Source organism: Parasteatoda tepidariorum, chromosome 1, assembly GCF_043381705.1.
Source record: "Parasteatoda tepidariorum isolate YZ-2023 chromosome 1, CAS_Ptep_4.0, whole genome shotgun sequence".
NCBI lineage: Eukaryota > Metazoa > Arthropoda > Arachnida > Araneae > Theridiidae > Parasteatoda > Parasteatoda tepidariorum.
Window position 1 is genome coordinate 17872759 of NC_092204.1, and position 17348 is coordinate 17890106.

At 30.7% G+C, this 17348-nt stretch overlaps 1 protein-coding gene across 1 annotated transcript in view; it reads left to right on the forward strand.

Annotated features, from left to right (window-relative positions):
* Positions 1-212: 212 nt before the first annotated feature.
* The window catches only part of LOC107438284 (RING finger protein nhl-1), a gene marked incomplete in the record, with an annotated part of 57565 nt that continues 40429 nt past the window's right edge, over positions 213-17348 (forward strand). Inside the window, 2 exon segments of the mRNA XM_043041085.2 lie at positions 213-481; positions 14823-15615. Of these exon segments, the coding sequence (XP_042897019.1) occupies positions 15358-15615 (258 nt within the window).

The window sequence follows — 17348 nt, forward strand, 5'->3', positions numbered from 1 at the left end:
TTATCTTTATCCTTAATCTTAGAAGAAACTGCTGAAGCACTATTTTTAAGCTAGTTTACAAAAATTTATTAATCGTCCTGAGCTACTCTTCTTGAAATTTTCGAATTTGCAGCGTCACCCCCGCATCCTGGATTGTTTTTTTGTTCCTGTTTCTCTAATTCCTTTTTTTTCTTCTTTTCTTTTTTATCCTCATAACCTGTGATTGTGACTCAGGCAGCATGCACGTATGAATACCCTGACTTCATTTCCACAGCACCTCGATGCGCGGATAAATATAGTTCCACACGGCCCGATTTTGGAGGGCGAATCGCGCAAGAAAAGTCTAGTTAACTGCGGAAAGAAGATCGGACGACGAGGTGGAGGAAAGATCGTTTGCTCCTGTTTAGTTTCAGTTTTGTTCGAAAGTGCCAGTCGAAAGGGTGACCGTGAAAATTTATGTACCATTGGATTTTTCTAAGAAAAATGGCTTTTTAAATAAGAGGTGAGTTAATGACTTAGAATTTAAAATATGTTATTGCGGTGTTTGGCTGAAATTTGTGATGTAATTTTAGGGAAAGATAATGACAAAAAAATTAATCTTTTATGAAATAAATTAATATTCAATAAGCGAGATAACAATTTTTCAACATTATTCATTTACCAGTATTTGTGAAGTGATATAAATAATAAATTGATGAGTTATCTTGCTATATTCGCATAAGATTATTGTTACTGTAACAGAGATGCCAATTTCCTTGGGACAGCAAATATATATATTGAAGTGGTAGTTTATCAATTGTGATTCTTGGTTTTATAAATTCAGTTTAGTAGACTTTTATCCACTACTATTTCTAAATAATTCGTAGGCTTATATATTTCATCACTTCATAGTATTTGTGTCATGCTATACCTTTTTGAAAGGCAAGCAAAAATAGTCAAATATTTGCAAATTTACTTTGTAGTTATTTACCGTTTTTTTAAAATTATTTTGGCGTGTCCGGAGCAGTTGGCATCTCTGCTGTAACAGTGAAGTGATAGGCTATCAAGTGTAGTCTAATCTGATTTTTTCTAGCATTGGTTTCTAAATTTCTGATCGAAATTAAAACATTAATTCATATGCATCACTGCTAAGTTTTCCGGAAGATTTTATTTCTGTATTTAATGTAGAGGCAGGTTTTTTTCAAAAATTCGTAGGATTCATATAGATTAAATATGAGGCATAACTTATCTATTTTATTTGATACTTTATCTATTTTGTTTCGTGATTGTTTTCTTACAATTATGTATTACAAGAAACATGTTTTGATCTACCCACTTTACCCTAGAGTAAAGGGGGTATAGCTCTATAATTAGTATATATTTCTCTGAAATACATATGCAAACATTGTTTTAGAAAAAAAAAATGTTCTTAAATAAATGTATCATGATTATATTTAAAAAAAAGCTAAAAAATATTTTTTTTTCTTATTATTATTAAATTAGAGTTTTAATTTTTTCTTATTATTAATATTCATGGCTAATCAAATTTTGTTTTCACTTCTGATGCAATATACTTTGCACAATTTTATCAAGAAGCTAAAATTGTAATAGTTTTTGGTTTATTTGAAATCAGGTCTGAAAGCGAGAAGGAAAGGAGAAAACACTAGTAGTAGAATTATTTCAATAACATATAATTTTCGGAAGAAGTAAATCTATTCTTAACAATAAACAATTCACTGCTATTATTTTTTTTCTCGTGGAAGAATCAATTCAATTTATAAATTGCATCTGTTAAAAAAGTTTAGTAGTTATAGATTATTATTCCCGAAAAAAAAGCAAAAAAAAAAAAATTTTTTTTTTGTAACCAGTTTTTACTTTTTTTCCGTCTTGATATATACATACTTTCTGCCAAGTTTGAAATATAAATAAAAGTGGCAAAATTAACATCTATAGTGGTAATTTAAAGTGTCTTTACTTTTTATAGCAAACAGGTATTTATGCTGAATTTAGTTACTTAAAAGAAATTGTTTTGTTCTTTTTTTCCTAACCTTTTGTTTTCCATGAAAAAACTGCCATAATGAAGGCAGAAACTTGCATGAAAACTCATCTATATATTTAAATATGTTCATTAAATTGTACCATTATGCTATTTATGTAATTTTTTTTAATTGTATTATATTTCTGTTGTATTGTTTTTCCCTCTATCATTCTTCTCTTTAAATAATAAAATTTAAAAGAAATTTTATTTTCAGCGTTAAAATCACTATGTAGGACTATAATCAAACAATTAAATCATCTCTTAGCTATTTCATTATAAAATAAAGAGCATTTGATACTTACAAGAGCTAACGCAGAAGTAAAAAAAATATTCCTATCATTCAACACTTAGCTAAGCCTAGCCATGTACCCACTTTACCCTACCTTAGAAAGCAATTCATAATAAATAGAATTTTATAATTTTATCTTTAATTTCTATGTAGATCTGTTCTTTAGATGTTCCCCTATCAGTTTGAACTGAAATTAATAGTTTTTGATAGATTTTAATGATATTAAAAGAAAGTTCTTCAGCTTAAAGTAATATACTTAAATTAATCATGAACAAATAGTTAAAAAACATTAAAAATTTTTTTTTCAGTTTCTGAAATTGAAATGAAAATGCTAGCCCGTAAATGTCTTTAAAAATATTAAATAAATTATCTCAACTTACTGGTCTTTTAAATATACACCCTCTTTACCCCATGTACCCATTTTCCCCCATCTGACCCTACCTAATTTTTTAAAAGGTCTAGGTGGTTTTTATTTTATAAGGAAAGAAAGCATTTATGTATTTTTTTTTTCACTTTCTATAACTTATTTAAAATTCTACTTAGGATTCTGAATTTTTTTTATTGAAGTTTACCATAATGCAAACACTATTTTAATGCAAACACTACTGAAAAATATTACAAAGAACTTTTATAATTTAATTTTTTTAGAGCTGCGAAATTCAATTTAAAAAAAAACGGTATTTAGTATTTTCGCTGTAACTTTGGAAGTTTTTTGATTATTATCTTATACTTGGTGCCAAATTACTCAGATATGAACAGGTTATATCATATGTTTCGTTGCCCACGAGTTAATTCGGTCGAAAGTAATAATATAGCTCTTAGTTCAGAAGCAAACGCATCATCCCTTATTTTTAAGAGGCTGTGCCATTACATAACTACGAAAATCAAATTGATAAATAAAAATGTATAGGTTGAGAGGAGGCAATTGTTTTAAAATGTAAAAATTGCTATTTGTTTCGAAAGATTATAATCTATTCTAAAAATAAATTTAATTCGAAAACATGATTTCGATTGATAGATTGTAATTTGAATTTTATCAATATCATGATTTTTTTCATCATCGATAAAAATATAATTAAACTATAATATAATTAAATAATAAAAGCAAGTAATTAAATAAAATAAAATAATTAAATAACAAATTTTTTTTATATCAGTGATAAAATGAATAGTTTTTCGCCATTGTAAAAATTGAACAGTGTAACAGTTCAATTTTACGCGATTTTTATCAATTTTGTTATAAAGAAGTTGAAAATTTCTTATTATTAGTTTTCACTTCAAAATTAAATATTCGAATCTTCTGCTTAGTAAGTTAACTCTTATAGGTGCAGTGTGACCAGTATGGCAACACTAATTCAACAAATGTTACAAACCACTAGAAATGTAAAACTAATTGCTTTTAAAACGCTTAACAACCATTATTCTTAAAAGAATATGCCGACGATACAGCAATTATCACGAAATCTATGAGTCATTTACAAGCCTTCAAATACATGCAAAAGAAGATCTACAATATCGAAAAATGGTGCTCACAATGGAAGATAAAACTACACCCGGATAAGTGCCAAATGATTATTTTCAATAGTAAAAAGAAAGGTAGAACTATTCCTGATATAGTCCTATAGAAGCAGATCATTAAACCCACAAGGAGTGCAAAATATCTAGGAGTCACCATCACCTCTAATTTAAGTTGGAAACAACACATAAATATAATTATTAAAAAAGCGAATGGTGCCTATTGAGCCCTCAACTCCATATTAAACTCGAAGTCATCTTTAGACTTAAAATGCAAGCGCACTGTCTATCTAATGGCAGTTAGGCCAATTCTAACTTATGCCTGCCCCGGCATTAACACTCTAAGTGATCATTTAAAAAATAAACTCTCTATGGCAGAAGGGAAGAATATAAGAAGACTCGTCGGCGCCCCTAAATGCATTAGCAATAATAGTATAAAAAGGGATCTTAAAATTGATGACATCAACGTCTATTTAAAAAATTTAAACAAAAATTTCTACGATGAAGCAAAAACCTGTACCACCAGCAATTTTAACTCACTCTTAGATTTTGAATTAATTGACGACAACACTAAATTTAGTCCAATCACTGCCTTTTTCCTTAGGAATATGATGTTGCCCTAGCACACGAAATACACTCTCGATTTTTGGTGCTACGCACCCCCTCTTCCCCCCATCTCCATTCCACCTCACTACTCCTCATCATCGATTAAGTAATACAGATGAATCGGTTAATGCCGCTTCGCGGCAGCGCACCGAGATTTATATGATTTCTACCATTCTATTCTTAAAAGAACGCCTTTTTCCTATCCGATGGAGTTTTGTCCCATAAATTTTGTAAATAATTGTAAATACTTGTATATATATTTTTGCGTATTTATTATCATGCATTTTTCCTTTTCTCTGAGGCTATGTGGCCACTCTGCATCTGAGAAGCTCGGGGGTAATACCTCGTGGGGAGGCGAGGCAGTCTGTCACAAAAACCTCTTCTTTCTCTTAAATTTGTTTGTTTAATCTCGCTACTTAATTTTAATTTTCACTCAGTAAATGTTACTGAACCCCAACTTTCACCATTCATTTGCGCTTCGGCGATTTATTATTTATTCCCACTCAGATGAATAAGTTAGAGCCCCTGGCGGACTGATGCTAAGATAACCACCACATATGAGTATGAGTAGTCTTAAAAGAACAAAGAGCTAAAGTATGTCACTTCACTTTTGCACTATTTAATATCCTGCTTGACTAAAATCTCCAATCAAAATACCGTTCCGGTAAGAGTTAATATCTTAAAGTTAATAAAATATTCTAAGCACAAAACAAAGGACGACTGTCTTAAATTAATTAGGAAGGTCCACCCCCTGCTCGCCAACTCCTGTAAATGCTTCTGATTCCTCATTATCCCCCCCCCCACACTTAAAGTCGATATTTTCCACAAGAAGTCAGAATATTTTGTTTTCGAAATATACAATCATTGTAGTTAAAGATGATCATTACATGTAATAAGAGTGTTTTATTATGATGATGAACATGAAAAGAAACCCACACACCCTGGTGTTATGCATATTATACGACATTCGAATAAAGAACTTTTTAGATTTTTTAAATTTATTGTTGGGTATTGTTAATTAATCAGTAACTGTTAAATGTTTAAATCAATCTACGGAGACTTACTATACGGAAATTCGATGATTAGATCGAAAGCAATAATGAAGTTCTAGTTTTGCTTGGCTGATTGAATCTTTTTGTGCTTTAACTTAATTAGCAATTCAATCTAATTTATAATTAGTCGTTATTCCAATTTAATATTTACAAATTCAGAAACATCCGATGATAAGTTACTGTGAATAATTTATCCAGTTTTGTAACTAAAAAAAAAAAGTTTAAAAGAATGTTAAGAGTCTGAAACTGTTACAGATCTCGTAATGCCAAAAAAGATTTTTAAAGAGGGTGACTTGAAGGGAGAGAAAAAAACAAAAGAAAGTTGCCATCGTTTGAGTGTGAATGATTATCCTCCCGTGAGAACTTGGACACATAAAAAACACCGAATTCCAGTTCAACAGTGACGAGCCAGAGATTTTGAGTTTTCCTGGAAGGTAGTAGGCTACTGTTGGAAAAACAGCTCACTCTTTTTTCATCGTCACCTTTCTTATTCTCGCCTACACCCCTTTGAGCTGAGTCCAAAGAAAATAGCAATGCTACAGTTGGAAAAAGAACAACAAGCTTTCTCCAGCTTTCCAACAAAAGCATTCTTATTTCTTATGTTGGTTTATTCAACTTTATTGCAGGAAGGTTAATACGATTTTACGTCGTTAGAAAAAACGAGATCAAAATAAATAAAAGAAACTAGTTTAAAAAAATAATGGGATAAGAGTGCTTTGTTTAAGTTCGTAAACATGTAAATTAATTACGTTTTTCTGCTTCGAAATGAATTATTCGTTTTTCGTGAAATATCATACCGCAATGTATCAAATTTCGCATTTTCTATTGAGATTTTACTTTATTAGAATAAATGAGCTCAAGATAAAAACAACTTGAAAAAATGATCGTCGAAGAAATTTTTTTTCTATAAAATTTGCAGTTGTATACCAATTTGCAACTACTTTCTTAGAAATCAATAGTTAAATTTTTATGTGTTCTGAAAATATTATCTTAACACGTTCACGCCGGGTGTTGCTCCTGAAAGCGGGACGGAAAAGAGAAAATACTGGTAGAAGAACTATTTCAATATTAGATAATATTCGGGAGGAGTTAATCTATTCTCAACAATAACAATTCACTGTAAATAATAACTTTACATTTTACTTTAAAGAAATAATAATCATATTAACTAATGCAACAATAGAGCACAGTGAGTATTCCCTGAAGACGATTTATCTCGTTCGTCACGATGAAAAGAAGTTAATTTCATTAACTTCTTCAGAATAATAACTTCAAAATTTTGAATTTCTGACTATAATTATTTTACGAGTATGTATTTGTATTACATTTTTAATACTTTTATTTTGGAAATAATCAGTCTTTTTGGCAATCAGCCACAGATCACTACAGGGTTACCACGGGGTGACCAATAAAATTCTAAATTTTATTACAAGAGATAACTTGGCTACTTTTTCTGGCATATATTTTTTTAGTTTAGATAGCTTGATATATAATTATAGGGTACTTTAAATATGAATGATTTAAATTTTAAGTCGTAGTGGTAGTTACGATTATATAATTAATGATATAATAAATAAAAAAAGTTGAATTACTACCACTTTTGACATTTTTAGTCACCTGTGTCATCCCTGTCACTAAGATGTTCAAATGTGCTTCACCATTCAATTGCGCTTCGGCGATTTATCATACATTCCCACTCAAATGAATTAGTTAGAGCCCCTTGCGGGGCTGATGCTAAGATAACTACAACATATGAGTATGAGATCAAATGTGATATTAGCATTCACTTTAATGGGGGAAAAAGAAATTGTCCAATGAACATTACAGCCAAATTATACAATGTTTGTTCAAAAGTGTTTTACACTAGAAATGAGTAGCGGAGTAAAAACATTTAAGTAAATACACTTTCTTTAATTTTGCCCGCACTTTACAAATACATGGTTTTGAAATTTCATCAATTTCAAAGTAATAAGTTCTTACATTTCGTCAATAACTAACATCACATCAATTGGCTATTAAGTCTTCAAAATGTTTGTTTCAATTATTTATAATAATGATAATCAATTATTTTAAATCGAATTAATTAAATAAAGCATTAATTATCTTATTTTATAATTAAAACATAAATTTTGCTACCATCTTGCTAAGACTGTAAATTAACCTCTTTAATATTTTAGAAGCATAAAAAACTATATAGTATTCAAGAAGTAGTACTCTAAATTTTGATGTTAGTATAAAAAGAAAATCTTCGCTAAAATTCGGGAGAGTTAGCTATTGCGACATTGTATTATCGATTTTATAATCTTGAGTTAAAAAGATTTTAATCGCCATTAAATGTACTTTTCACAATTATAGGTATCTGAAATATACAGCGTTTTTACATGTTGTATATTAAAAGTACTTTTCCTATTTACTATTTACTATTACTATTTCCTTAAACATTACGAGTTTTACTATTTTACTATTTAGTAAAATAGTTTACTAAAATAGTTTTACTATTTTACCTTTACTATTTCCTTAAACATTTGTTAACTATTCCCCTTAAAACGGAAATTATTGGCATCTTTGAAGAATTTTTTTTTCATTTCATATTCATTGAAGTTTTCGAAAATTAAACAGAACATGTTTTGAAACCAAGCATGTTAAATCATTTCTGTTTATCGGAGTAAAAATAAGAAAATCCCAGCTTCTTTTTTAGAAAAAAAAAACCTGAAACAAAGATAACTGGAACCTGAAATATGTAGTTAATATATTTAACAATATCCTTAAAGAAACACATAATTCCTTAAACATTTGTCATTGAGCAAAAACAAAATCCTAGATCTGGCAGTTATATATATTTATATCCTCTCCATTCATGCCGTAACTGAGATAACAGCTTTACTCCATTTTTGCAAGAGAAAAAAAAATTTCTCCTTGATCTACTGTGAGAAATGTTTCTCTTCACTTTAGTTCTCCCACCCCAAAATAAGAGAAAAAAAGAAGAAAAGAAAGAGAGCAATGGGATCATTCCCCCCTCTTCCTTGTTTACTTTTCATAAAGAATCTCTGAAGAAAATAACTAAAAGAAAGAGCTATTTTTAAGCCTAAAATTCGAAATCTCTAAGGATTGTGACTTTACTCCTTAAGCTACAATCAATTCTAATCGGGTTCTGGATGTTCCTCTGTTATAAGTATTGGAAGATACAATGCAAAAAGCTAAGAAATTTTTTTTTCTCTCTGAATTACTTTTGAACTAATGATCAGATTTTTTAATACAACAAGGCAATTTTCTTAATTTGAGGATCCACTGAAAATGTGATAAATAATTGGAGCAGATGATAATGTTTATGGAATCGATAACATAAATAATATTTTATTTGAATAAACATATCACTTTTGTCGACGGATCGAGATGTCCAAGATATAGGAGGCAGTTGCTCTCTTTTAGGTACATTCCTGATAAGACCGATCACCAACAGCAGAAGATTCCTATCCAAGTTAAAATTCTTGATGGTCCAATCAAAAAATTTTGATGGTTTATGTTGGTTTCAGTGCGATTCATGATGGTCCAACATCATTTGATGGTCACCATCATCCAACATTTTCCATTACGCGTTCATGGTGTTTGATATGCCAACAAACTTCCATCATTCCCTATAAATGTTGGAAAATGCTGCAATACTATGATGGTTTACCATCAGGAGATGTTTGATTCTCATGAACCAACAGTTCATGATGGTTCCAATTGTACATTTCCATGATGTTTTAATGGAAATTCTTGTTAGTTATAAGGAATATAGCATGAAAACAATTGTTTTCATGTTAACCTATCATAAATCAGTCCGAATTCATACATTGGGATGATGGTTATTTATGTTGGTTACCATCAAAAAATATAATGGTTCATGATGGAATTATTGTTACCATCAAGATTATGTTGGTTCATCAATGGAAAACCATAAAAAATTTTGACTTGAGTAATGATGATCTTATCAAAACGTCTTATCCAACAATCAACTTTGATCAAATGATAGCACACCAGTTTTGAACGTTTCTCTGGCATTAGAATTAGAAGCAGTGGTCCCTATCCCTCCCAAGCTCTTGGGCGCATTCTTGGGCAAATTCTAAATTCCCCCCCAAACTATTCGCTTTATTTAGTGTAAAAATCCCCCCCCCCAAACTGTAAGTGGTCCCATCTTCCCCCCTGATGGGGGCCCCTGATTAGAAGGCATGGTTAAAAAAAAATGCCCCTTACAACTTTTGGCCTGATGATCAGATTTTTACATAGAATGCAATTTTTTTTATTTAGTTTGAAGACTCACGATAAAAATTTTTGAATCCAGTATACATACTTTTATTTGAATAAACAGTTTTTGGGACTGTTGGAATTTTGAAACCCGAGAATGAATAATTTTTGGGGTGGTTGGGATTTGGAAATCCAAGATATAGGAGCTGTGGTTATTATATACCACACATGAAATATTTGTTTTGTTATATAAATATGTTTTTCTATATTTTTAACAATAATACATGTTTTAATTAGTTTGCAATGGATGTCATTAAGATAATGCGGTATTTTTTTGCTAATTAATAATTTTTAATTAAGAAAAATTGTTTAAATTATTTTTTATCCAATATTATGAAAGTAGCGTATTGAAAAAAAATTACTTTAGTTCACACATGAAGTAAATAATTCGTAATTGGTAACATAAATTCCATTGAGGAGGTAGTAATTAAATCACAGCAATTTTTCTTAATTAAAATATATTAATTTAACAAATATATACTACATTAAAGTAACATAATTAACTTAATGGCATTCATTGTAAATTAATTAAACCATGTATTATACCTAATTATAGAAAATTATATTTATGTTATAAAACAAATATTTCATTTGTGGTATACAATACCACACAGGAGGTAGTGGCTATTAAGTTCCTGTAAGCCTGTCAGCCACCATCAGAAGAATTCTAGTGAAACGCTACATCCTAAACCTCGTAGAAACTAGTCTAAACACTCGATAAAAAATTATTTAGGGTGTAACATAGCAAACATTACACCCTGATAAACTTTTGATTTAATGATCTGATTTTTATATGTTAAGATGTAAGTTTCTTAATTTGAAATATCTATTATATGATGATTAACTAGAACAGATGCTGATTTTTGCTACGATGCCTGTGGCAAAACTGTATTTATTTTAGAACAAACATATAATTTTTTTGGCGTATTTCCATTGCTATGGATTTTTACAAGAGAGAGAGAGTGGCTCCTTGGTATGTTTCCAAGGATAACGGTCGCCATAGAAGAACCATAATGACACGAAACGAGTGACCAGAAAGCCAATTTATAAGCACTCAGCATAATAGATAGAATCGCTCTATAATCCTCCTAAGGGTAATTTCGATGGTTTTCTGTCCCTAACTTCTAGTATATGGTCCAGAGTACATAAATAATAATTACATAAATAAACATAACACATTTGAATGGATTTCCATTGTTATGGATTTTTACAAGAATTAGTCGGCCCTTGGAAGGTCATGGCTAACAGCCGTCATAGCAGAAAAATCCTATTGACACGAGACGAGTGACCAGATAGCAGGGCTCGAAAAACCGCCCGCCCACCCGTCCTCGGCACTCAAAAATACCCCGCGGACAACAAATTTCTCGAATCCAACGTCCGCGCGGACGGCCATTTTCTCGTTAATGTTCGTGATATATTTTCAATTTTTGTTATCTTACAAGAGTCTAGCTCCTCACTTCTAAAATGACCCTCTAATCTCGAAATACAGCAACATACTGCGCATGGTGGAATTGATGTTTTCTCTGTCTNGCACCTGGGGAGGTCATGGCTAACCGTCGACATAGCAGAAGAACCCTAGTTACACGAGACGATTGACTAGATAGCCAACTTATAAACATTCAGCATGATAGAATCACTACAAAATATTTCTGAGGGTAATTTCGATGGTTCTCTGTCCCTAACTTCTAGTATATGATCCGGAGTACATAAATAATTAATTACATAAATAAACATTTTGAATAAACATAAAATTTTTCAATGGATTTCTTTTGTTATGGATTTTTACAAGGGATAGTCGCACCTGGGGAGGTCATGGTTAACCGTCGACATAGCAGAAGAACCCTAGTTACACGAGACTATTGACTAGATAGCCAACTTATAAACATTCAGCATGATAGAATCACTACAAAATATTTCTGAGGGTAATTTCGATGGTTCTCTGTCCCTAACTTCTAGTATATGATCCGGACCGGAGTACATAAATAATTAATTACATAAATAAACATTTTGAATAAACATAAAATTTTCAATGGATTTCTTTTGTTATGGATTTTTACAAGAGATAGTCGCACCTGGGGAGGTCATGGCTAACCGTCGACATAGCAGAAGAACCCTAGTGACACGAGACGATTGACTAGATAGCCAACTTATAAACATTCAGCATGATAGAATTACTACAAAATATTTCTGAGGGTAATTTCGATGGTTCTCTGTCCCTAACTTCTAGTATATGATCCGGAGTATATAAATATTTAATTGCATAAATAATAAATTTTTGAGTGATTTATGACGTTATTTAAAATAGTTTATTTCGAAATCTATGACTATTTCTTCCACTTTCAACTATTCTGATGCCAGAAAGCAGATCATTCTTGCACACGAGTTTCGCAATCATCTCGCAAAAATGAAAATATTACATAAACATCACGGCTGAAATCTTTATAATAACATAGCTGGTCTGACGTAATAAAATTTTAAAGATGGGAAGGGGTGGGGGCGAGTGAAAGTAGAAAACGGTGTCTTTGTTCAAACGGAAATATCACCTGTCGGAACAGCTAAATTTAAACAACTTTATGTTTTCTGCGCATTCCCGAAAATTGAGCAAAGCATGCCAAATGTTGGGAAATGAGAAAAAGACACTGAATGATTTCACAACGTTCTACGGTTCTTTTTTTTTTTACTTCAGAATTTTCTATTTTTAATCATATGAAGCAATAGTGATTAATATTTAGGATCTGGAGAGACAAGTGGCTGGTCTTATGCCTGAAACATTTTTATACTTAATTGCAGGTTAGGAGATTGAATATAATAATTATGAATTAATAATATTATTTTACCTTAAAATTTTTTATTTGTTCTTTTCTAGAAGTACGTCGATAAAATATTAATTAATTAAGAAATGTTGAATAATCTATAATATTGAGTAAAGAGTGCATTATTTTATTTGTTGAGCATATTTTTCTATCTTATTATCATTCGAATTTATTTAAGACAGGAAAAATATATCAATAATACGTATCACAATATATTAATGATTTAAAAATCTAATACAGTGAAACCTCCAGGAACCACCTCTATTTACGACCACTTTTGGGAGACACAGAAATTTCTCCATAGACTTTGTGTTGAAGAAAAGCTTTAGGACAAACAATTAAAACCTCTCCCAGCTGCCGGGCAGATCTCCACGCCAAATACAGAAAAGGTCAACAAGGGAAACTCGAAAAAATATCAAAACAAAGAATATTAACAAAACAAATAAGTAGATTAAATAAACTTTACATCTCAAACAAATCTCTTCTTATCTTTTAAAGCTAATTTTTATGATAAAAAATAAATTTCAAATATAAAAAAAAAAATTATTTATTTATTTCAAATAGTTCCATCATTCATAATTGGTAAATGTGTTTTTACACATAATTATACCAGTTGGGATCCTTTTTATAGACGCTTTGCTTTTTTGCATCGATCCGTCCTTTCATAACGACAACACAAGTGGCATTTCTGCACCAAGAAAATGATGCTGACTAAAATTAAAATCGTTTGCGAAAAATCATGCACCTTCGATTTCATTTTGAAATCAATGAAGATAGCTCCTAAGAACAACCAACCTCCATTAACGGCCATTTTACTATGGAACAGAGAGTGGTCGCTCTCGAGAGGTTTCACTGTATTAGTTTTTAAATCTTGATGCATGGTTTTGTACAGTTCGTAAAAAAAGGCTGAAAATTTGACGTCACATGGCTGCCAGTTTTTGCCTCATTAGTAGAAAACTAGTCCCAGAGGAAGTTAAATGAGTGTTTTAATATTTATTTCTTTGTTTAACCCACTTTCTGAAGGGAGAGTATAAGCAACATTTGTACACAAGAAATTTACTTATATAAAACAAACTGTAGGACATATGCTGTTAAGCAAACCATATATTTTCTATAGAAGGTACTATATATGTTAGTACTTTTACCTTATATAAAGATATTTATTTAAAGATGTTAATATGTTATTGAGCACACGAATGTCCCAATTTTGCAAAATAAAGGTTAAGATTCAAATAATTATGTTAGCCCTCTTTTTCTTTGGAAATATTCAATCTCACAATTTAATTAATTATTTGCAACTACATTTAGCAATATTAAACACATAAAATTAGATCAAACTGTTTTAAAAGTATTTTTCACTCTGTTGGCTATTTCTCCAAGCCTGCCTAGAAAATTTTCGTCGATTGCTAATTTTGTACTTTAATGTATTGCCCTCTCCTTTTCAAATTTGATTTAAAGTTATTTTTCATAACATTACTTGTAAATAATTCGAAAGTTTCTATAAAGAGTCATTTAAAATAAGGTGAACCATTGAAAATATTGGCAAAATTACTAAAAATTCTGTTAGTTTTGGACTTTAATTGTCTTCCGCCCTATAAAATATTTTACAAAAAGTGTAGTAGTTGGAAGGCCTGCTTCTCAATGATACGACAACTGAAAGAAGAATGGAATGTATCTAACACTTCGCGCCCTACGAACACCGTTACTAATGAAGCTTAGTTCTAGTTTCTGAGAATCTTTAAAACAATCAAATAAAAGAATTTTGCTTATTTTAACCTATTTCCTATTATTGCGTTTTGTTTACTACACCACTTTTTACACGGCGCGAGAACCATCCTTAAATCATGGCAGCCAACTTTCTACCCTTGTCGTAAACATTTATTCTGGTGGTATTTAAGTTAAGGATTTTAAGTATTATTATTTTTACTAATTCAAACTTATTTTCCACACCACTACATATAAATGATTTAAAAGTTCATATACAACACCACCTTGTTCCAACTCTTCTATTCTATAAAATATTTTTATAAAAAAAGCGTAGTTGTAGGCAGGGCTGTATATGTTTTAAGTGCGTGAAATTTATAAGTAAGCTTGCTTACTATGATTGTATTACTTCTATTTAATAAAAAACTTCTTTTTATTTTTTCTTCTTCATTTTTTTAAACTCTTCATTTATTTGAAGGCAAAGTAAATCCTGCTCTAAATTACAGCTCATTACAATCATTGAGTTAAAAATTCTAACATATTTTTTATTCTATTTCTAGAATTAAAGCCTCTGAAATATTCAAGCAAACCCTTTCGACAGTTGCCTTTTAGTTATTTGGCAATGAAGAATGGATTAATTTAGCCTCTTAGCTGTGACTCACTCATGTAACAGTGACATTCCTTCTCTTGGAAGAGTTGGACAGCGACCAGCACCTGTTGTTCCACCAGAATAATCTCCCTCCTCAGAAGAACCCCCACTCCGCTGAATAAGAAGAAAACGTAGCTTGTTTCTACACTACCTTCGATAACTGAATGAAAATAAAACAAAAACAATACATAAACGCCATTTTTCAACATTACGCAACTCTTTTTTTTCTGCAACGTATTTCGTGTTTCCAAGATGTCAACATCCTGTAATTATTGTGATGGTCTAATATGTATAAAAAGAAAAGCTATTTATATCACAGATACTAATTACGTTCGTTTCTTGGAATGAAACGATTATTTACCGACAGGTTATCCTAAGGCATGAACTGCTTTCTTCATTAAGTTGAAAATTAAAGTGCTTATCTTTACATTAACGTTATCTTCAAGATGTCGTCACCATGGAATCGCATGGACCAGCTTCTCAAATGTAGTGTGTGCTCAGGCAGGTTTCGAAATCCTAAATTATTACCATGTAACCATACATTCTGCGCAGAACCGTGTTTGTCAAGATGTGTAGACAAGGCAAACAAACACCAAATCAAATGTCCAGAATGTTCTGCAGAACATCGAATGCCTCTCCAAGGAGGTGTCCAGGGTTTTCCCAATAACGTAACTTTGGTTCGATTCTTGGAACTCAGACAACAAGTGAGTATTTTAAAGTTCTTATAAATAGTGATAATGTAATTTTGATAATTTGTGAAATTACTAGTCGTTTCAAACCATTTTCAAACCGTAAACATTCTGTTGTTCATTTTAAATACATTGCATTACTCAATTAGTATAGTGAATAGCGTCTACCATTCCCGTGTCTTGAGTTGGGTTTCGATTTTCTCTGATGCAAGATTCATGCCTGCTGCGATTGCTATTTCTCCGATCGACTCTCGCTCAAATGTAATTACTATAGGTATTTTAAACTAGGATAAATTTAAGAAAAATTTGGACAATTAAATAGCGTGGAGCTGAGAAGCTGTGATACAACAAGCAGCTGCTTCTTATTTATAAGCCACTATGGTTCTTTACCTGAAGAAATCCCTTGGGTACAGATTCCCAGGTTATAATATAACCAAAGTTTTTTACTTCGTATGACCAGGTTTTTTCCCCCCATTTTTATCAGACATACTTTATAGCACCTCTCAATTGGCTTAATTACTTATGTTTATTGCTAAGTAATTGAATCCTGCACTGATGCTCTTATTCATCTTAATTTTCTGAAGCTGAATAGTAGTAGTGTAGCGCACGCATAATGCACATGTAAGGGTAGCATTATATTAAAAAATATTGGAACTTATTAGAAAATGTTTAAATTAAATACTATAGGCCAAAAAGATTTGTATCTGTGTTACAATTGTACAACTAAATTTCTAAAATTGATGTGAAACTAAAACCTGTAAAATTTGCGATAACCTCATAAGACGTTTGACATTACTTTTTAAATTTTGCATAAATATTTCAGGAAAGCTCTGTTTGTTTCAAAATTTTTAGTTTTAGTTTACTTTCACTGATAATTATCTAACGCACAAAACTCAAATGCTGGCGGGTACGACAATTCCTGCTCATAACTCTATCACGCATATAAAAAACAAAGGGAAAAAAACGTAAGCAGAAATATTTCATTATTGGAATAGACGTTTAAAAAACAAAATTGTGTAGAGGGAGGCCACAGTCTGGATACATTTAAAAAAGTGGTGAAATATGTGTTATGAGAATAATCTAAATTTTATAGACTTTAACTTTACGTCAATCTGAGGAACTCAGTTGATCAGTAGCAACAAGATATTTAAAAATGCTGAAAATTAATATTTATCATTTTTCATTTAATAAAACTTGATAAAAACTTCGCTGAATATGAAAAAAGTACTATCTTTATCATTTATCATAACTAAGTTTATAATAAAATTATTTTTTAGAATTTTTTTATAATAATTAAAAATTAAAGTCATTTCTTTCTCTCTTTAAATACTTTATCGCATTTATGAGTTTACTTTCTTTATCACCTTTCTTGTCATAATTTAACCCCTTGGGGACGGGTGATTCAGAAAAGCACTCATACAAAATTAGAATCAGGATGTAATTAAATAAAAAACGGTAACTTAAATGTAGTCGTTTTTAATTTGACAGACTTACTTTGCTTTTACTATAATTATTGTTAGTTTAATCACATATATAATCAATGTTAATTCAAAGTATAACAAAATAGTTTTATTTTGAACAAAGTAATGGTGAATTAAATAAATCAAACAATTCTAACTCCGCCCACATATAAACTGCTAAAGAATTACTTTGATTACCAGTTTTATCTTTTTACCCTGGTCGATACGGTTTTATACTGGCACGTATTTGTGACAGTCGGCGCGAAAGGGTTAAAGATCGGGAGAATA